Source organism: Silurus aristotelis (genome assembly GCF_946808225.1).
Source record: "Silurus aristotelis genome assembly, chromosome: 14".
Lineage (NCBI taxonomy): Eukaryota > Metazoa > Chordata > Actinopteri > Siluriformes > Siluridae > Silurus > Silurus aristotelis.
In genome coordinates this window covers 18,648,040-18,670,643 of record NC_139587.1, presented here as the reverse complement: position 1 = coordinate 18,670,643, position 22,604 = coordinate 18,648,040, and the positions used below count along the sequence as shown (strand labels likewise).

Sequence of the window (22,604 nt, the reverse complement as noted above, 5' to 3'; positions counted from 1 at the left end):
ATGACTGAATGATGAATGTGAAGGTTAAAATGTTACTAACAAAGTAAAGTTATGTGATGTAGATATCAAGTTGTATTTTTACTGTCCTTTAAGCAGTCCTCAATGTTTCTGCTACTGCTAAATAAATGATTGTTTTGTTGACTTTCAACAGAAGATGTTGATTTGAGCTTCTAAAATAATTCCTAGCATTGTTTATGTGAATTTCCCTCTGGGATGCATAATATGCATGTGAATTTTGGACACAGACAATTATTGACACCCTTCACAAGGAGGGTAAGCCACAAACATTAATAGCCAAGGAAGCTGGCCATATCCAAGCATGTTAACAGTAGGTTAAGTGGAAGAAAAAGAGGCTTGTCAAGCTAAATCAATTCAAGAATGTGGGTGAACTTCACAAGGAATAGACTGAGGCTGGGGTCAAGGCATTAAGAGCCACCACACACAGACATGTCAAGGAATTTGGCTATAGTTGTTGTCTACCTCTTGTTAAGCCACTCCTGATCCACAGACAATGTCAGAGGTGTCTTACATGGGCTAAAGAGAAGAAGAACTAGACTGTTGCCCAGTGGTCCAAAGTCCTCTTTTCAGATGAGAGCAAGTTTTGTATTTCATTTGGAAATCAAGGTCCTAGAGTCTGGAGGAAGGGTGGGAAGCTCATAGACCAAGTTGCTTGAAGTCCAGTGTTAAGTTTCCACAGTCTGTGATCATTTGGGGTGCAAAGTCATCTGCTGGTGTTTGTTCACTGTGTTTTTTGAAAACCAAAGTCACTGCAACCATTTACCAAGAAATGTTTTGAGCACTTCATGATTTCTTCTGATGACCAGCCATTTCAAGATGCTGATTTCATTTTCCAGCAGGGTTTGGCACGTGCCCACACTGCCAAAAGCACAAAAAGCTGGTTAAATGACATTGGTGTTGGTGTGCTTGACTGGCCAGCAAACTCAACAGACCTGAACCCGATAGAGAATCTATGGGGTATTGTCAAGAGAAAAAAAAGAAACAAGAGACCAAAAAATGCAGATAAGCTGAAGGCCACTGTCAAAGAAACCTGGGCTTTCATACCACCTCAGCAGTGCCACAGACTGATCACCTCCATGCTACGCTAAATCGGGGCAGTAATTAAAGCAAAAGGAGCCACTACCAAGTACATACTTTCCAGAAGGCTAAAAATTCACTAACATTTGTTATTGGTCTTATAAAGTATTCTAACTTGATTAGATAGTGAATTGGTGGGTTTTTGTTAAATGTGAGCCAAAATTATCACAATAAAGCCAAAAACTTAAACTACTTCAGTCTGTGTGCACTGAATTTATTTAATAGACAAGTTTCACAATTTGAGTTGAATTACTGAAATAAATGAACTTTTTCACAATATTCTAATTTATTGAGCTGCACCTGTATCTATCTATCTATCGTTCGTCCGTTCGCTCTTTTATGATCTACTCAAGCCAACATGCCAGACCCCAGTATGTCCGTATTCATAACAGTCTACCAATCAAATAAAATCTAGTCAGCAATATAGTGTCTTTTTCTGAATTAGAAGGAGAGCCAACAAACCAAGTATATAGAAACAGGTGGACTATAGTTCTACATTTCTCATAATCGTTTTTCTCAGGAAAATACACACTCACACAATCCCATATGAGGCTTAGTTTACATCCTAACCATGACTCGGCTTCTTGCAAACATTATGTTGCTTTAGAAGCCACTTTAACAAACACAGTTGTACAAACTTTTAGTCTGCCCAAAGATGTTTAGAAACAAAAGCTAACTGTGTTCTTTTTTCCTGAAAGCATTCTGCCTCCTTGTGGTCAAAACCTAAAGCTGCACCCCCCCCCCTTCTGCTACGTCACGCACTCCACCTCGTGTAAAATTGACGGAGCGCGGCTCGAGCCCCGGATGAGCGCGCGTATTGTTCGGGTACAGTTCGTTTCTCTCTGTCGGTCTTGCGCCGGTTCTGACTCAAACCTAACACATACTATACAGTCATATTTACTGTTCAGTACGAAGTCAGACGTCTGAAATGATGATTATGGGGACTGACAAGTCTTAGAGGCGGTAAGTGATGTCCAAATAATTTGGGCTAGCTTTGCTAACCAGCCAGTTCTTTCAAAAAATCGAATGTAACGTCTATTCGGGCTTTGACTAGTTCACATCGGTCAGTTGGCAAGCCTTTAGCACCAGGTGCAGCTCCCAGGCGGATGTATTCAGACACTTTTTTCTTGTTATTTGACACAATTGTTATAATATTTGTTATATTAAATCGGCTGGGACATGCTGCTGTTTTGTCGTTTGCTTTCTTCGTTAGCTGAAGTGTTTAGTTCACTGACGCGGGGAAAAGAAATCACGTGAATACAGCTGCGTTTCTTTATAAAAACAAAACAAAACAAAAACCCCCCTCATGATTTCTTGATACACATGTTCCCGATGTTGCGACGCCAGTTTCAGGATGGTCCCTTGTGCCATTCGGGGGCATTGTGTTGATCTGAGCCATGTGTTCATCCTGGCTTTGTTTTGCTAATCACGACGATCAAATGTTGACCAGTGAGTCTGTTCATCTCTCTGTCTCAAATCAAGATGAATTTATGCACCAGATTTTCCACATTCCTACTTGTGTAACAACTTTCGGAAGCTGAATGGGAAATAATCTCCATCCGACACCGTATTCAGATCAAATATAACCATTTGGTGCCTTATTTTTCTAGTGATCTTTGTGCTGTTTATAGGCAGTTACACAAGGTGTGTCATGTTTGTGTCTCGGCAGCAGGATTCCCTTGAGTAGGTTTCCATGAGGACTTGAGCAAAAATACAAACACACTGAGACATGCAGCTCAACCAGCTTAAATTAATAAGACTGAGATCTAGTCAGTCACTCTCCAGGCCTGCTAGTGTAATTTGTAGCAAGTAGGGACAGAATTATTTCCCTGAGGCAGCATACAGGTTTTTCATTGCACTCCTGCTTGATGTATAGGCTTGAAGCTTTTCTTTGACGCGTCCTACACACTCACTTTTTTTCTGATCTTTTTCCTTTTCAATTAAAGACCTGCGAATGATCAGCCTGCATCTGAGTTGATCTCAGAAAGCAATTGCGGTCCTGCTGCATTTGTGTGTGCACATTGTAATGAGCTGGGCTGCAGAAGACTGGACCTCGGGGCTTCCCGGGCCGGTCTTAAAGAAAGTTCAGGAGCTTCAAGGACAAAATGAGAAGCTGATCCGGGAGAGACAGCAGAGACAGCTCCAGCTGGACAACTCGGATGCAGCGCTACACAAACAGAAGCAAAAGGTCTGTTTCCATGATTCAGGGCTATTGATATAAAGCAATTCCGCAATCATTTTTTCACTTTTTGGACAAATAATTAACATGCTGAAATGATTTTCCATCAAGTTTTTTAAAGGTTTAATTGCCCTTATACCATAGCGGTTTTATTTCTTTGTTTGCATTTCCTAATGATCATTATGCCGTTCTTTTTATGTTTAAAGTAATGTTGTGGATCATCTGCAAGACCTATTAACATGTATTCTCCTTATCACGCATGTTCTAGCAGGTGTACTCAGCCATACCCTTACCAGCTGTTTTTCTTGAAATTATTTGCATGAAAAAATTATAGCTGGTCAAGGTCAAACGAAAGCCTTATCCTGCAGTCTTGCTCTTGTTAGAAAACTTTACTGAGCATTACAACACACTGATGTCTAAGAGTTGTTTAAAAAAATCGTAAGATTTCGGTTAGAAGAAACATTGTATTGTTTATGGCACATTTTGTAAGCTGTTTACTTTTTTTTTTTTTTTTTTTTTTTTAAGGTTAGTTGAAGCTTGCTGCTTTGAATTTCAAAAACCGAACAAATGCCGCCTCTCCCTTTAGTGTTTCCAGTAAGGTCACGCTCCACAAACACTTGCATGCACACTGTCTAGGTTGAATGCTGGTATTTTTGGAGGAGAGCTCTCGAATAGGATTGACAAACATGACTGACAGGCATGTACAGATGTCACCTTGCTCTGCTTGGTTTGGGTATCGGTGTACCACATTGCTAATGTTTCCTATTTACATGGCTTGGGTTTATAGCTGCCAGAATGTTAATGAAACCTGCCTAAACATTACAAAATATATTTTGACCACACCTCTGAGTTTTGTGTCTTTCAGTAACACATAAGCAAGTGTTTGATTAGGTGCAATTATAGATGAAGCAAGATCTGTTGTGCTTCTTAATCCAGAGGTATTAACTTTTTTTTTTTCTTTCAGTTGTGTAAGAAGACTGAAGAAGGCCTGTGATTTTTATTTATTTATTTTTTTTTCATAATTTTTTTTATGTCCCTATTATGCAAGAAATAAGAGTGACTTTGCAATGAGTCACATTGCAGCTGCTTGCTGGAACGCTGTCTTTAAACAGTATAAACGGCACCCTCATGTGACTATGTTGATAAATTATACTGTACAAATGGATATACTCTGAGGTCTGTTGTTTTGGGCCTGTCTCAGTATGAGGAGGTTCGTGTGGAGTTGGGAGCGGTTCAGAGGGAGCTGGTGGGAGTTCGAGAGCAGACGCAGGGAGAGGCACGGGTCAGGGATCGCCTGACCCAGGATCTACAGGCCAAAGTGGCTCAGGTGTGCACTCTAGAGGGCCAGCTGGACTCAACAAGGACACTTGTGCAGAACCTCACACAGGAGGTAAAACGGTGAGTAAATCAGCATAACCACACGCGAGTGGTGACCATGTAGATGACGCATACACAGTGTACTTGGCACAACACAAGCGTATACTTCATTGTGGCAGCTGTGTCAACAGGCTAGGGGGTTGGCTGGAAACCTAAACAACTTATTTGTTATTTTAATTCCAGTGACATCGTGTCTGTGCTGTTGCAGGAAACCAGTGAACTGGCCCATGTTCCAACCAGCTTAAAAAATTCAACAATTACATAATCAGATGTCAGATTCCAACCCAAAGTTAACTTATATAGCAGCTACTGTATATACAGCACAAGTACGCACGATAGCAAATAGACACAAGATAAGAAATGCAGGTAGTTTTTATTTGGCCTATTTTCTAGACTTTTGGTGTGTTTTTGCTGTTTTCTATCTAGAGATTTGTTCCTATTTATTTATTTATTTTACAATAATTTGAAATACTTTGCACTGTTCACATTTTCAGGTGGTCATAAAAATGAATACTTTGCTCTTAGGGCAAAAAATTTCAATCTCCACCTCTAGTTTCCACAACAGCTTATGAGTATGCTTCATTGTGATGAAAAAGCATGGAATGTTTTGAGATTACACACTACTTTGGAACTAGCATAGGCATCCTTTTTTTTTTTTGGTTTGTTTATATGTTGTGAGCTAAAGGACTGGAATTGAAAATTATAAAATTGAATTTGAAAATTTGCTCATTAAAATGGAGTATATTCTTGTCGACCACTTTCTCTCCATATCTCAGGCTTGAGGCAGAACTGGAAAAGCTGCAAAAAGGAACTGTCCTAGCAGACTCCATGCTGTTTTCCACACCCTGCTGGAACATGAACTCACCCTGGGACCAAAGCGGTACGTTTCTCTTTCTCTCCTGTTTGTGCTCTTTTGTTGTTGTTCCCTGCGTTTCCTCTTGGCCCTTTATTTGTGGCAGTCTATTCTCTTTTTAGCCTTTATTATTAAGAAAGCCCCCACCGCAAGTGAAAAAGAAAAACATTGCTCAGTAATTTCCCCACTGTACCATGTCCCCAATGTTTGCAAACCCTTCATGGTGTGGTATACAATGTTTTATATTTAAATATTTTTCAGGTAGGAGCAGTCTCAGAGGAGAGGATGTAGGCAAAGCCCGAGTGAGTTACCTCAAACACCACCACATAATGATTACCCGCTGTTTTTTGGTCACTTGAACTCTGTTTTGGATGATTTAATATTCTAACAGAGCATAGGTAATGAGTAAAAAAATGTTTTTGCTGTCCCTCTCTAGCAACAGCTACTGTTTGGAGATAGCACCAAGTCCTCAGCGGGTGCCGTTTCATCTCCGTTCCCTCAGCAACCACACAGATCGCCGCCTCTTAGGCGCAAAATCAACCAATCCGATACTCGTCCCCCATCCTCGATGTTTCCGTGGGAACGGGATAATGCAAGGTCCAGTCCCAGGGCCAAAGCAGCATCCACCCACACCTCTTCCTTCAATATCAGTGATGTCATTACAGACGCTGGTGCACGTGATGATGGAATTGAGGAAGCACTGAGGAAGGAGATAGATGGTAAGGGTCTTCATCATAGTGAGAGATTGTTCATTAAATCGAATATGTAAAAAACACAAGTGTTTCCTAGCCACAAACATCAATACCTGGAGATATAAAATATACTGTATAGATTTTATATATGTATATGATTTTGTGCATGTGTGTGTATAAATATAAAAACGACTGTGTTTTGTAAAACCTAGATGCATACTGATACATTACAGATACATATTGACACTAATTTCCTGCTTTTTAGTTGGTTTATTTTTGAGTAGATAAGCAGAGATGATTTGCATCTAGGTTATAGGTCAGAAGCTTAATGAAAGGTTGATTCAGCCAAAATTATTTGTTTTGGTTTGCCATTGTACTTATTGTAATAGTCAGTGATCCATGGCAGGGTGTGTTTGACTTCTGAGCCTTATTATTATTATTATTAAAGTTGGAGGTTCCTTCCACTGTCAAGGAAGCAGGAAGTAGAGGCCTGATGAATTTTTTCTTTGAGCTATTTTTAGTCTGTCCTAAGATGCAGGATGTATGTGCTGTGTGAAAATAATCGGTTGTTCTCATTTATTTGTCTAGTCAGTATTATGACAAACATTATGTGAAGGGTTAAAAAATTTAAGTAAATCATATATTATTCTTTCATCTTTAGATTAGGACCGGCTGGAAAAAAGTTGAAAAAAGCTATTGCTTTTATGATCTTCAATGGGTTTTTCCCTGTGTTTGTGTGCGTGAGTATGTATGCGCACTCGTGTGCGTAATGGCTGTGAGAGCTTAATGAATGTATGTCTGCAGTAGTGTGGTATGCAGGTGTATGAATAGTGTCCATTGTAAAATGGGTGTGCGTAGTTATTGCTGCTATTTCCCAAAGAAACATGCTGTGTCCCCAGAATGGCAGGACTTATCACGATTATATCGACGTACTGTATATACAATGTCACTTAAGCACTGGTCATTGGCTAAACGTGTATACCTGTTTCTCCCACTCTCAGGGCTGCGTGTACGCATTTCTGGGTTGCAGCAGGAGTTGCAGCTGGAAAAAGAGTGCTGCAGGGAGTCTGAGTCTTGCCTCGCTCAAGTTAGGAAAGAGCTCAACTTGAACGAGCAAAATCTGACGCGCTCCAGAGATGAGTTGGCTCGTGCACAAACGCGCATCACACAGGAGGGGGACAGGGTGAGCAGCTTGGTTGGCTGGCTAACAGGATATGATTTGAAGTACCTTAAACAATATTAAGATACTTATACAATACTGAATAACTCGTTTCTTACAAACTTTTAATGATTTATATCACACAGCTTTGATGTCATTATTTTAAGATTAGGCTTTATAATACTTCACTGAGGCATGCAGTTTTTTTTATTTTTTTTACTTTACCAGTTTAATACATTGTAATGCATATATATTGTAACCCATAAATGCAAAACAAATTAAGAAACAACAACATTTGGAACATAACAGGAACTCCAAACAGCTTTTTGGTTGTTTTGGTTCCTTAATGTCTATTCCACACAGACCACCATACATATACTGTAAATATTACAATACTTAACAATAAAATTATATGTACATATACAGCATATAAAGAACTGTGTAAAAGTCTTAGGCCACCATTAGAGTTGTTTTAGCAATTGTATAATGATCATGCATAATTATTTCTCAGTCTCTTCGGTAGAACACAACCAGAAAATACAGTAATTAATTAATAACTGAGTAATGTCATTGTTAACACCTGTATTCGTCCTACTGTTTCATATCAAAACGACTGCTATGAGAAAGGACTCTTATACCAGGTCTGTATAAAACACACAATTTGACGGACAAAAGAAAATCATAATTTTGCATCAGATCACTGACCTCTCTCAATGAGAAATCAACAAACAAACTGGATACTCAAGATAGGATATGATATTCTGTTATGAAGCTGTTATGAAGAATCAAAGGAGGTAAGGAACAACAAAGAACCAAGACAACTTCAAAATGTGATATGAATTTAAAATCTGAGTTTCTACTTGGAGAGACTGGAAGAAGAACATCAAGGACAGCTTCATAGAGATAGCAAGTTGACCCTTCTAGGATATGTTAAATCTCGCAAAGAATGAAATGAAGATCTTTCTCAAGTTTAAAATTTTTGGGTCAAAGTGTTAATAATATATATGAGAAGAACAGTTTGAGCCGGGTAACAGAATGAGTGCTTTTGGCTTTCAGTTAAACATGGTTTTTAGTGTGTCCTGGTTTGGAGCTGTGTTTTTGGCAGTGGAGTTGGTGATATTGTCTGAACTGATGGGATCATGGATGCTGACAGCAGGATAACTACATGATAACAATCCCAAGCACACTGCGAATGCACTGAAAATATATTTGGAGGGGGGGGGGACATCTGATAAAACATGGGCTTGCCTTCACAGAGGCCAGACCTGAAAATAAAAGAGGCAGTAGGGGATAACCTTTTAATATTTCCCTCTGTTTTCTGTTTGTACCATAATAAAGAAATGACAATTAAATATGGATGATCAATTAACCTTTGCTAAAACAACAAATCTGGTGGTGTCCTATGACTTTTGCACACTACTATATGTTCCTTCTTGTTTCGTTTATATGATCGCATTTTTGTTGTAATACAGAATGTAGAAAATAAAAGTGCATGTGTGCGCACGTAGGCTCAGGCAGCCGAACAGCGGGTGAAGCACTTACAGGAGGAGCTGAAGTGTCAGAGGCAGAATGCAGAAACTAGCCGCTGCAATGCCGAGCAGCGCAGGAAAGAGATGGAGAGAGAGCACCAGAGAGTGAGTACTCCTGTGGACGGGGCTTGATTAATCATTACCTTAAAGAGCTTGGGTGCAGAATGTAAAGCATGATAGCATGTGCCTTGTTTTACAAGTCTCGGGTGATTACCTGTTCGTTAACTTTTACCAGTTTTATACCCAGCGGTCAGTTCAACATAAAAGTTGGATATAAAAGTTAATGGCAGACAATGGCTTCACATACAGAAAATTACCGGCTCTAAGAAATAAAGGTTTTTATACTATGTATAATAAAAGCCAGCACCAAATACTAGCTACATCTGAGTGCTTTCAGGAACTACAGCTGTTCAAACTAATGATTAAATTATTTATTTTACCCCAACACATGGGCATACAATTTTTTAAATACCTTTTTTTTTTTAACTGAGCAGTAAATTCAATTAGTGCCATATGGTGAAGATCGGCCTAATTATTTTTGTGTCTAGAAAGGTAATAGTCTCAATATGAACGAGACTAGGAATGCTGAACACGATGCTACAATGATCTTATTTTTATAAGTTTATTTGAAGAAATTATCAGTTTGATTACCATAAGCATCTATCGCGCTCAATCTTTCTTACAAATAGAAACATACACAATATAGCTTTAACACACTCATTTGAGTACGCAGAACCACGAAAAAGTTTTTTAATCTAGAAGTATTTGATAAAGATTAAATTAATTGTACAATTTGTTGAACAATTTCGAAAATAAATACCTTTAGAAAAATTTGCAGAAAAATTTTAGAAAATGTGCAGATGTTTGAATGGTGAACTTCTGTGTTTATGCAGGAGCTTTTAGAGATGCAGAGGGAGAGGCAGTCTATGGAGAAGCAGCACCAGCAGGAGGCTACCAGACTCAACCAAGAGATCCAGCAAGCCAGGACACAACACAACACACTACAGTCACAATATGATAAAGTATGCATTTTTTATTTATATATATATATATATATATATATATATATTAGTTCCAATATCACAATTCTCTTTTTTTGTGTGTCTATTAGAATAGCTTTGAAAGTTGAATGTTCATTTGGTGTGTTAGTGTGTTACTTTTTTTTTTTTTCTTCATATCTTTCTTTCTCTTCTGGGAGTTACAGAATGTGTTCCACAGGTCAATGTACTTATGTCACCTCTTTGACCTCAACTGCTATCTCACTTTCTCACGCTCTTCCCCCCCCCCCCCAACCTTTCGTTTTCTCCTTTTTCTTCTCTTCCTCTTGGCTTTTTTGACAGAAGGCACTTGAATCAAGGTCAGTGTTGTACTCTGTGTGGTTTCTCATTTAAATTAAGTAAGGATGATAGTAGGCTTGTTGAAGGGGTCAGTAAGTGGCGCACAAGAGATATGCACACTGCATGCCCAGCTGTCTCTCACCTTGTAATGTCAGTAGCATCTTATTATGTGTCAACCTTAGAAGCTGTGTATAATGTGTGTGTTTAGTTGTTGCATTCATCTTTATTTGCTTAGCAGTAAAACAACACTCCCGGAAATCCTTGACTGACATGTAGATAGTTAGTCTTTTCTAAACCTTATCCAATGCAAACATTCTGAATTTAATCTAATCTGTCGAACATGTGTACACATGTAAAAATTAGCCACTGTTTAGAGAACTGCATTTTTTATTATAATGTAATCCACGTTTATATCATCTGTTCATTAGTCGTAGTCTATGGAAATGCTGGAACTTCCCTTTTTATTGCTTATGTCAGCTGTTCCAAATATAGTATATTACATAACTTTATATATCTTTTTTTTTTAAGTTCATTCTTCTTTTACAATTATACACCAGAGCTTTACTTTATAGCTGACTGGCATTGGTACACAGTACTTGATCCTGGGATACTATTTGCCCTTGTATGCTTAAGTGAGTGTCTGATATAATGACATTTCATATTCTGGTTGTTGATAAATTTTTGTATATCAGCACAACCCAGACTAGAGTGATTTGCATACTATTTCTAATATATTTCCTATTATAAGTAATTGGTTGGTGCTTTTGAATAATTTGTGAAATGTTAAATATATTACAAAAAATAAATTTAAACATTGAAAGTGAAACGTTTTAACATTTTATGAGTCTCCAGTGCTTAGCTTTTTTTTTTCTTTGTTCTCTTGAGGACAGATGATGCTTCACTGTTAAATAAATAAAAATGTGTATTCTTCGAAAGATGCTGTAGTATTAGAAAAACAACATGCTTCAGGTTTCTTGTTATAGGAGGTTGAGCTTTACCCCATCTCACTGCGTTAATCTTTATTCCATTCAACTTAAATAATTTTAGTGTGTGTGGTCTGGGTAATCATCACTGCTAATGCATGGTGTGACATGATCATTACTCATGCTGTACCATATTTGTTGTGGTTACAAGGTGAATTTGTTTATGTTGCAGAAAGGATAATGGATTCATGAAAAATTGAAAAGTTGTTTTCCCCCTCCCTTTTGTCTCTCTGTGAATCCTATCCTATCTTTTCTTTTCATTTTAATTCAAAGTACATTACTTGCACTTTTACCATAAGGAACTGTAATTTCAGGTAGAATACATGTTGTGCTCCTCCAAAAGTATAGCTCTCTTGTACAAGTGATAACACATGTAGGTATATATGAGTGTTGCATAGGTCAGACACAAAACTAAAGTAATTTGGATTTCAAATGATTGTGTGTTTTAAATGTCTTGTTTTAAAACTTAAATTTTCTTGCTCTCTTTCTTTCTATTTAGCTGGTTTTGCAGAAGCAGGCTGTAGAACGGGATCTGGAGGGAGTGCAGGGCAAGCTAAAAAGCACACAGAGTGATCTAACAGAGAGCCAAAAGCAGGAGGCTCACACACAAGCAAAACTCACGGTATGAAGATTCTTTATATATATATATATATATATATATATATATATATATATATATATATATATATATATATATATATATATATATATATATATATATAAAATTGTACAAATATAAATATAATTTGTATCTGCTGTGTAGGAAGAGGTTGTATTTACCAAAGCAAGCCCACAGATTCTGTTTGTTATTCCACAGTGTAAAATTGTATTAAATTATGATTCAGGTTTAAACATTTTTCCATCCTTTCAGTCATTTGACTGCTTTTTTTTTGCCAGTGCCAGTCCTGACCTCTTTGCAAATATTACAGTACATATGCTAAATGCAGTCTGATTAAATATTAATTGCCCCCAGAGAATCCATGACGATAAACGTTAACCATCTGTCAACAATGCTAAAACTGTCTTGTTGCTCTGCCCAAATTCACCTCACATTTTGGCCTGTAGGAGTCACTGAAGGAAAACGAGGGACTGAGTGTATCACTGGAGCAGTTAAAGAAGAGGGAGAAAAGCCTGGAAGCAGAGGTCAAAAGACTTAATGAGGAGTTGGCTGAAGCACTGAAACTCATTAAAGAGCTGCAGGGTAAGGAGCAAGAGTGGAATTTTCCTGTTTGTGCCACAAAAACATTGAAGCACCTCTACACAGGTGACAAATACACAGACCGAGGACCTTTTTAGAAACACTTCTACACCTTGTTTCCAGTAAATGATTTGCCATCCAAGAACAGAAAGCTGAGGCTGCAGTGGTCACAGGTTCATCAAACCTAGACAGACAAAAGCAGGGTCAGAATTTGACCGCAAGAAAAAGAATACATGGACCCATCCTGCCTTGTGTTAACAAACAATCCAGGCTCGGATGCAGAAACTCTTTTTTGGGGTCTGTTCTGGAATTTTCACTTACCACTTGAATGCTACAGTATGTTTAAGTATTGTTGCTGACCCTGTGCATCAGTCAGGGCCACAATTTACTCAGCAGGATATTGCACCATGTCACAAAAGTTATTCATAACCTTAACGAGTTCAGTGTTCTTCAGTGGCCTTGCCAATCATCTAAATTCAATAGGACATTCAATAGGACAGGATTTTTGGATGTGATAGAAAGGGTAATTCACAGCACGAACGTACACCTGAAAATTCCACAGGTTGCAATCATGTCAACATGGACTGGAATCTGAATGGTCCATGAATGCATGCAAAGAAAACTTAGTATTATTATTCGTGTTCCTACTGAAGTGTTTTATTGGTAACCATGAAATTAATTAGTTTTGTGTGTGTGTGTGTGTGTGTGTGTGTGTGTGTGTGTGTGTGTGTGTGTGTGTGTGTGTATAATGTATAATATATATATATATATATATATATATATATATATATATATATATATATATATATATATATATATATATACAGTAAACAATTACCTGCATATTAAGTTGATTTTATTTCTTGGTGTCTCTCCCATTTAGCCAAACTTGCAGCTCCACCAGTAGTCTCTTGTCCAGTTGCTGGAGATGGTTTTAGCCCTGTTCCATCCACTTATTCCAGTTACCCTCCACCTCACCAGCAGTTGTCCCAAAGAAAGAAAATTTTAAAAACTGAGAGACCAAAAATATCAGGCAGGCCGGGGCCCTTAGCCTACCCTTCAGAGAGAGAACCTGGTGAGGGGATCGACTCTGAGCAAATCGGCACCTTTGGTTCCGAAGACTCTCCACCATTAGGCATCAATGTACAAGAAGGGAATCTGTGTGGAGCAGAACGGTCTAGTGAGGCAGATATGGAGAGCTCTATTACTGAACAAGACACAGGAATTGAAGATACAGACACAGACTCATGCATGTCTGATTCAATCAGTGAGCGTGTGTTTAAAGATGATAACCGTTGTGGTTCAGGAACTCAAAAGCCAAGCTCCTCAAATCAGGGACAAAAAAAAGACTCCTCTTCTATCATGGAGTTAAAGAAAGAGAATTCAGTTCTTCGGGATGAGCTCAGGGACATTAAGCAGGAGTTAGATCAACGTCTCGATGACCTTGAGGTTCAAAGACGAGCAGAAGCTGAGGCTAAGACCAAATTGAAGCAACTTAGCAAAAAACACTCAAGCCAAGTAGAGCAGCATCGCACAAAGGCCCAGGAGCTTAAAGACAAAGGAAGCAAACTAGAAGCACAGCTGGAACAAGAGAGGAAAGAGAGTGCACAACTGAGGGAAGTGGTAACTAATTTAGAGAAAGAGGCTGAAAAAAGAAAGGAGGAAATTAAGAGAGAAGAGGAAGAAACCAAAGAGGAGACCATCAAACTAAAAGAAGCCTTGGCACAGATGGAAAGAAGGGAGGAACATCTTAAAAAAGAGCAAGAGGAAATGCGCAAGGAACTTGATGTGCTTCAGTCTGAACTTTTGCAGGAACGTGAGGAGCGAGAGAGGGAGCGAGAGATGGAGAATAAACTACGCAAAACTTGTGAAGTGGAAGGACTAAAGATTGCAGAACTTCAAGCAGAGTTGGACCGGCTGCAAAGTTCTGCCACAGTGGAGGACAAGAATGTAAACACTAACATGCCTTTCACCTATCTGCAGCTTGGAAACCAACCAAACATCGCAAATGATGTTACAGCGTTGGAAAATGAGTTTACGTCTTCTCTAAATGCTAACATTTACTTCTGTGAATCAGTGAACCTTCAAAACACTATTTTTTCTAAGGAAACTTGGACAGCAGAACAGGACACTACTTCCACAGGAAATCTGGAGGATCACACAAAGACCACTGAAGGTGTGAGCTTGGATGACACTACCGTTTTGGTCTTGGAGGTGGAACGTATGCGAGTACAAAGAGACAGAGAAACAGAAAGAGCAAAAAAATTCCAAAAAAAGTTGGAGGCTCTTCAGAACCAGGTAACTAGTCAGACCCAGCAACTAACACTAGCATTTGAGAATCAGAGCAAACACATTGAGGGCCTTTTAAAGGAGCTACAACAAAGAGACAGTGCTCTCCAGAGGCAAGGAGAGGAACTACAGAGCTGTCAGATAGAGCTTGCCTCAATCAAGGCAGATAAACAAATGACTGAGTTGGTCACCAGCATGACCTCAAGTGCTGAGAATTCTGCTGAGGTTTCTGCAGAGCCATCTTGTGATTTAGCTATTAGCACCGATACTTTAAATACCTACAAAGTGGCTGAACAAGAATCTCTTGACACTGTGGAAAACAAACCACTACAGACCGATAAGCAGTCCTTTACAAATGTAGATGTTGGAGATCGACCTGGATGGATGGAGAATGTTCCTTCAGATGCTCCTTTAGATAAGACAAATATAAGCCATGTGACCTTAACATCTGCAGATGTTGAGGAAAGAGATTCTGAGCAGTATACTAAAAACACTACTGAAGAGAAATTATTAGAACTACAAACTACTGCTCAGCAGGACAATGGTCATGTGACTGAAACTAATACAGAGAATGCACAGAGTTCTGTTTTATTTGGTTTCACTGAAAACATAGAATTACCAGAAAAGCTTCATTCCACAGAAAAAACAGGCACACTGAAGATGGTAATAAACAAATTGCATGAAGCACAGAAGGAGCTGTATAAATTAAAGTCCAAACATTCCCAACTGACTTTGCAGCTGCAGGAAGTGTCTAGGCAGGATTTCTTGTCCCTCAAGGAAGAGCATGAACAACTGAAATTAAAACTGAATCTAATTGATCACGAACCATGTTGGACAGAAACATTTTTAAAACAAGACGAGTCAAATCATTTGACAAACACAGAAGAGTGTGTTTCTGTGTCAAATTGGGAAGAGGACGATGTAATTGGTGGTAGTTTTGGAGACAGATGTCAAAAATGTGGACAAGAGACTGGAAATGAGACTTCAGCACAAGTTCACTCTCTTCATTGTCAGGTATTTATTTTTAATTTTTTGGTTGGTTTATTTTTTAACCCATTTATTTTTTCTCAAAAATGTGTTTTTTAATATATCACACTCGTGAGGCAGATACCTGCCAGGTTTTTTAAAATCGCTTGTAGTTCATCTGGTTTCTACTCAACTGTAGAAAAACTTTATAGAAAATTTACCTATGAAAAACAATAATAATAATAACTGTAATACACATCCGCGTGCAGTTTAAGACTTTGCTGTGCACAGCTGGTTACACCGATGCTTCTACTGCCAAGTCGCGTTTGTATGATATATTTAAACATGGCTATCATCAGATGCGCAGCAGAACATAATATTAATTACAAAAAACTGCCTATTTATGCCTTAGCAGATATGAATAATGCCTACCAGTTAAATTTTTCTGCCTCAGCTTGTTGTTTTTAAACTTGTTTTCAAATACTGACATTGTAAGAGTTTGTTTGGAATATTGGTCTCAAAAATAATTTCTCAGAAGAAAGAGCAATTAGGGAATTTAATTTTTAAGTTAGTTTTTTATTATGTATATGTGCAGTGTATCTATATAAACTAATATTTTTAGACCAAGTTATCACTATGAAAATTTCAATCCATATTTGATATAAAAATGTCAAAGAGCAATTGCAGTCATGTGTTTTTTTTGTTGTTTTTTTTTTAAACATTTTTCTCAGCTTCAGGTCCTGCAGAGTGAACTTCGGCACCTTTCTGAGAAGAACAGAGACCAAGCTGAACAGCTGCAGCTTTGGAGATTGTCTGCCATGGCCTCTGAGGACTCACTGGATCAGGAAAACAGCGGCAGCCCCATAGTTGTAGTTCGTGAGGAACAGCTTGTCCTCTCATGCGACTCCACTAAACTACACTCCCACATGAAACTGAGCAGGTACTTATGGTTTGGACTGGCATTTGTTATACATATGCACACAGTAATAGTGAGACATATGGGATATATATATATATACTTATACAATAAATGTATATAATACATAAGTGTAAGTGTACCTAAAACAACCTGTATGGTGCCTGTAAATCTTATGTTCTACTGTAGGTGCGCATAATGTATCTGACTCCACAATAATTTGAGCTTTTGTTCCAGTAGCATAGTTCAGCATGAAGGTCTTTCCCAGTCAATAAGCTATATTGAACCTAGCACTGCAGACCATCAAAAAGATCATGAGACTTCAGAAAAAAGCCTAGAGGACTTGCCATCAAATCTTAAAGCAATGGTAAATATGATAACAAAGGCTTATTTATCTTCTTATTATATTGATGTGTTCTAAATTGTTGCCGTAGTATGTAGATTAAAGTGTTAGTGTTTTCCAGAGTGGATTGTTGCTTTTGCATTATTTAGTTCATTTTCTGTCTCCACAGGTGCTAGTTGCTGATGATGACAGTGCAATAAATGATGTAACTAATCGCCTTAAAATAGAGATCAAACCTGTGAAATGCAAGAATGCATCTCCAGACGTGTCCTCTGAAATGGAAAAATCTGTTTCCCGGCATGATTTAGCTCATCAAATTGAACAAACGGGACCAGACGAGGATTGGCAACCTACAGGCTCGCGATATGAAATCGCTTTCACACCAGAAAGCCGAGAGGATGGTTTAATGGGAACTGGATTATTGACCGAAATAACAGATCTCAAGCTTAATATAGAAAGAGTGGATGGGAAAGATTCTAATCTGAATTATGATGAGGTTGTAACTGCTATGCTAAGTGGTAAATTTCCTAGAAATGTGACCATGCGAGAAAATAAACACTCTTCGGCTCCAGAAAGTCAGACGTCAAATTCTGTCCGAAGAGAGGATAATGCTGTAGACCAGCAACAAATATCAGAATTCGCTTGGATCACGGGTGGTATTGACAATGCAGGTATTAAAGAAGTTAAGAGTGTGTGCACTCAGACAATAGAGTGCAACAGGGAAGATGTGAAGGACTTTGGAAGCCGCCATCAGAGCCCACTTGTCCTCCATGTCAGCACCCAGACTACGCAGAGTGAGAAACAGGAGGCTAAGTGCACGGAATCGCAGGCTCCCTCTTCTGCCCTTGCATCAGAGACAGAAAAGCTCCTGTTTTCTGGCTCATTTCCAATTCCAGCTAATCCAGCTCACCTGGCCGAACGAATTAGGCGTGGCCGTGGCCGCATGTCTGCAGCATATGATGACACCGAGTATGAACCTTATGGCCTGCCTGAGGTTGTCATGAAAGGTGTGTGCTTGCTGTGTTCTGTTAATCATCTATTTTAGCACTATTAAGTTTTAACAGTTTCTGCCATCCAGCCTATCTGGTATTTGACGATTTAGATGATGAGCTCATTTCTATTTATTTCTACAGGTTTTGCTGATATTCCCAGTGGTCCTGCTTGTCCATATGTCTTACGTAGGGGACTTTTGGGCACAGATGCTTTACCCATCTCACTCAGAGAGTCTCCACTAACAGAGGCTGAGGAGGAAATTGACCCATAGCTATTTCATAGGTAATCACACTGTATGCACTTTTCACAGCGTTGCAGGTCTGAAGTGAGATTACAGTTTACCATTAGCAAGCAGATAACTTTATATTTGTAAGTACATACAGTATTGTTCAAAATAATAGCAGTACAATGTGACTAACCAGAATAATCCAGGTTTTTAGTATATTTTTTATTGCTACGTGGCAAACAAGTTACCAGTTGGTGCAGTAGATTCTCAGAAAACAAACAAGACCCAGCATTCATGATATGCACGCTCTTAAAGCTGTGCAATTGGGCAATTAGTTGAAAGGGGTGTGTTAAAAAAAAATTGCAGTGTATGCCGTTGACTGTACAAACTCAAAACTATTTTGTTCCAACATTTTTGTTTCTAGGATTTAGCAATCCTGTGAATCACTAAACTAATATTTAGTTGTATGACCACAGTTTTTTTTTTAAACTGCTTCACATCTGTGTGGCATGGAGTCAACCAACTTGTGGCACCTCTAAGCTGTTATTCCACTCCATGATTCTTTAACAACATTCCACAATTCATTTACATTTCTTGATTTTGCTTCAGAAACAGCATTTTTGATATCACCCTACAAGTTCTCGATTGGATTAAGGTCCGGGGATTGGGCTGGCCATGCCATAACAATAATTTTGTTGGTTTGGAACCAAGACTTTGCTCGTTTACTAGTGTGTTTGGGGTCATTGTCTTGTTGAAACAACCATTTCAAGGGCATGTCCTCTTCAGCATAAGGCAACATGCCCTCTTCAAGTATTTTGACATATGCAAACTGATCCATGATCCCTGGTATGCGATAAATAGGCCCAACACCATAGTAGGAGAAACATGCCCATATCATGATGCTTGCACCACCATGCTTCACTGTCTTCACTGTGTACTGTGGCTTGAATTCAGAGTTTGGGGGTCGTCTCACCAACTGTCTGTGGCCCTTGGACCCAAAAAGAACAATTTTACTCTCATCAGTCCACAAAATGTTCCTTCATTTCTCTATAGGCCAGTCGATGTGTTCTTTGGCAAATTGTAACCTCTTCTGCACATGCCTTTTTTTTAACAGAGGGACTTTGCGGGGAATTCTTGAAAATAGATTAGCTTCACACAGACGTCTTCTAACTGTCACAGTACTTACAGGTAACTCCAGAGTGTCTTTGATCATCTTGGAGCTGATCATTGGCTGAGCCTTTGCCATTCTGGTGATTCTTCGATCCATTTTGATGGTTGTCTTCCGTTTTCTTCCACGTCTCTTTGGTTTTGCTCTCCATTTTAAGGCATTGGAGATCATTTTAGCTGAACGGCCTATAATTTTTGCACCTCTATAGGTTTTCCCCTCTCCAATCAACTTTTTAATCAAAGTATGCTGTTCTTCTGAACAATGTCTTGAACAACCCATTTTCCTCAGGCTTTCAAATGCATGTTCAACAAGTGCCGGCTTCATCCTTAAATAGGGGTCACCTGATTCACACCTGTTTTTTTCACAAAATTGATGACCTCAGTGATTGAATGCCACACTGCTATTTTTTTTTTTAACACACCCCTTTCAACTAATTGCCCAATTGCACAGCCCTACGAGCGTGCATATCATGAATGCTGGGTCTTGTTTGTTTTCTGAGAATCTACTGCACCTACTGGTAACTTGTTTGCCACATAGCAATAAAAAATAAACTAAAAACCTGGATTATTCTGGTTAGTCACATTGTCCTGCTATTATTTTGAACAATACTGTACATATGCATACTCTCTGGCAATCCATGCATCTGATCAAGCCACTCATGTGGCAGCAGTGTAATGCATAAGATCATGCAGATGCAGATCACAAGCTTTAGGCAACATGCACATGAAATGGTAAGAAATATGATCTCTGTAGTCATGGGCTCATCCAACTCACCTTTTGATGTGTTGTGCATTTTGAGATCCTTTTTTGCTCACCACAGTTGTAAACAGTGGATATATAAGCAGATCAGTAAAAGAATGCTGATGATTGAGCCATCGGGCAGGAAAAAAAAAAGAAGAAAGTCCAATGAGGGATGACATGCAGGTGGTTTGTTTAAAAGAAGCAGACGTAGAGCACAGGGTGGTATGGAGGCTGATGATCTGCTGTGGCGGTCCCTAATGGGAGCAGCCGAAAGAAGAAAAATATGATTGTCAATTTGAACCAGTCTGGCCATTCTCCTCTGACTTTTGTGCAGGCACCACTAACTTTTCTGAAAAGTGTAGTTTCTGAAATACTCAAAACAACCAAACTGGCCACTTCATATCATTTGTCAGAGCCACTGAAATCAAATTTTTTTCCACTTTGATGTTTGATATGAGCATTAAGTAAAGTTCTTGGCATGGTGTCTGCATGAATTTATGTACTGCTTCTACATGATTGCTGCCCCGAGTAATTAATGAACAGGCACTTACCCGTTTATATGAAAGGGATGTGAGTACATGTATAACAAAAGCCAGCGAAAGAGCCAGCGACCTCAACATGCACAGCCGAATGAGCCACTTTTCTGCTGGGAAATTAGAAATGACAAAAACAAATCTGCTTGTCCTTGGTAACTGGCCTGTTTTAATTGTAGACCCCACCTATTTTTTGTGTATATGCTGCTCTATTTTATTTGCCTGCTCTTATTTGGTTTCATTTAATTTGCCTGATTTTTAAATGGATGTCTTCACCTTTGTTGTTCTTGTCTTTTTGCAGGATTGCATGAAAGATTTGAAGCTGCCATAAGTGGCCTCTGCTCTTCAAAGGGATTTTCATAGTCATTTCTGCCGATTTCACAGTCTTTTAAAGGACAATCAAGTTCTCCTAGATTGTGTTTACATCCCTCGTTATCTGAAATGCATGTCCTTTGAAGCAGATATGTTTACAGATGAGCCTGCTAGCTTTCATTTTGAAACACTTGAATATTCTTTTTCATATTCCCCCCCCCCTTTTTTTTTTTGCACTGTTATAGATTATTGATTCTAATTGCGGTACGGTAGAGGTTGGAGCTGTGTGTGTGCGCACACGTGTTTGTGTACCAAGTATATGACTCAGAACAACCTGGGTCTGTTTCCGCTCCATGTATGGTGATCTGTGAAGTGTGTGCGCACACACTCACTATTCAGCGCTTGGTTGATCTTAGTTCAACTAGAGATTTAATTTCCTTTCGTATAAGAAAGAAAGATTTTCTGGCTTTTTTTTCTCTTTTTTAAAAATTAGATTAATATATTTAAATGATTTTCTTAAGTTTTTGTAATATCTATTTTGAGTTTTAGTTGTAATGTAAACAAGGAGCATTAGCAATGCTGAATGATATAAAATTTTATGTTGTGTTTACTTGGGATATTTTGAAGGATATGACTTTATGTGTAAACTTTGTCTTTGAAGGACTTGTTACTTATATTGAGTTGGGGTTTCTCCCCCTGTTTGGTCAATCCTATTAAAAATGTGGCCTTAAAAGTGGAACTTGTTTCATGTATTTTCTTTATTCATGTTCCAATCACTTCTCATACTTCTTGTTTAAGTTAATTGTATTTGGAAAAAAAAAGTCACCTGATGGTAAAGAAAGGAATTGAATGGAACACTGCTTTTTTGGGATCTGGATTCAGATCCTTTGTGCTCATACCCCTTGTTCACATTGTAACTGTAAGATGTTTTTGGCATAAATAAATAGTTATTTCTGGATAAGGAATAAAGACCACGTTTGCATTATGAAACTGTCGGGTTACACTGACGCACAAGTCTGTTTCCCATTGAAGCTTTAACAATTAGTCATTTTATTTTAATCTGCAATTCTAAACTACTTGCAGAGAGTTAAAGTGCTGCCTTTGGCTGCAAATACTACTCTAAACAGACAGCAGTCGAGCCATGGAGGTGTGACTTAAACTTTCTAAAAAAATCTGATGGAGCATAGTCAAGTGTGTGTGTGTGTGTGTGTGTGTGTGTGTGTGTGTGTGTGCTTATGTGGGGGATCCAATCAACTGATGAAGTTAAAATTACTTTCCTCTAGCAAACATTCTTCTGAGATCAAGTTACCCCAAGACAATGCTTGAGTTATTGTCAGCCCCAGTAATATTTCTCCAATTTCTGTTTTTGATATAATGCGAATATAAAGCTGCTCACCTGTAAAATTCTCGTCATCCATTACCATGAGCCACACTAATAAAGCAGATGGTTGTTGATTTTCATAGTAAGTCTGGTAATGGGGATATACTGTATATTGTGCGTGTACACACATACATACACAAACTCAAAAATCGTTTCTTTATGGATAATTATTATACTTTGTGACTACTTTATTCTGTAATAATATTTACATTTTATTCCAAAATAAAAACTATTCTGCGTAATCCACATAATTAAGTTCAAAAGAATACTTCTGGCATGTTCCTGGCATTTTTATGGACTACATCAACTTGCTCATTTTCATTGTTGCCTGTTC

At 38.4% G+C, this 22,604-nt stretch overlaps 1 protein-coding gene across 2 annotated transcripts; it reads left to right on the top strand.

Moving 5' to 3' along the window:
* Window positions 1–1,853: 1,853 nt before the first annotated feature.
* Window positions 1,854–21,628, top strand: LOC310737301 (uncharacterized protein). Of its 2 annotated transcripts, none has more exons than XM_083561562.1 (17): window positions 1,854–2,058; window positions 3,042–3,283; window positions 4,476–4,672; window positions 5,428–5,531; window positions 5,766–5,806; window positions 5,941–6,223; window positions 7,198–7,379; window positions 8,864–8,989; window positions 9,778–9,906; window positions 11,704–11,826; window positions 12,270–12,405; window positions 13,286–15,705; window positions 16,389–16,597; window positions 16,814–16,940; window positions 17,086–17,923; window positions 18,050–18,191; window positions 20,879–21,628. In XM_083561562.1, the coding sequence occupies exons 2-16, from the start codon at window positions 3,122–3,124 to the stop codon at window positions 18,178–18,180; spliced, it is 5,208 nt and encodes a 1,735-aa protein (XP_083417688.1). In that variant the 5' UTR covers window positions 1,854–2,058; window positions 3,042–3,121; the 3' UTR covers window positions 18,181–18,191; window positions 20,879–21,628. The 2 variants fall into 2 exon arrangements, with proteins under 2 accessions (XP_083417688.1, XP_083417687.1); XM_083561561.1 differs by having other exon boundaries at window positions 16,811–16,940.
* The last annotated feature ends 976 nt before the right edge of the window (window positions 21,629–22,604 follow it).

Bases quoted from the DNA above. Each gene is read 5' to 3' on its own strand.
- LOC310737301 (XM_083561561.1), top strand. From the start codon at position 3,122: ATGAGCTGGGCTGCAGAAGACTGGACCTCGGGGCTTCCCGGGCCGGTC. The intron at 7,380-8,863 runs GTGAGCAGCTTG...GTGCGCACGTAG, and splicing joins TCACACAGGAGGGGGACAGG to GCTCAGGCAGCCGAACAGCG. The intron at 16,598-16,810 runs GTACTTATGGTT...CTTTTGTTCCAG, and splicing joins TCCCACATGAAACTGAGCAG to TAGCATAGTTCAGCATGAAG.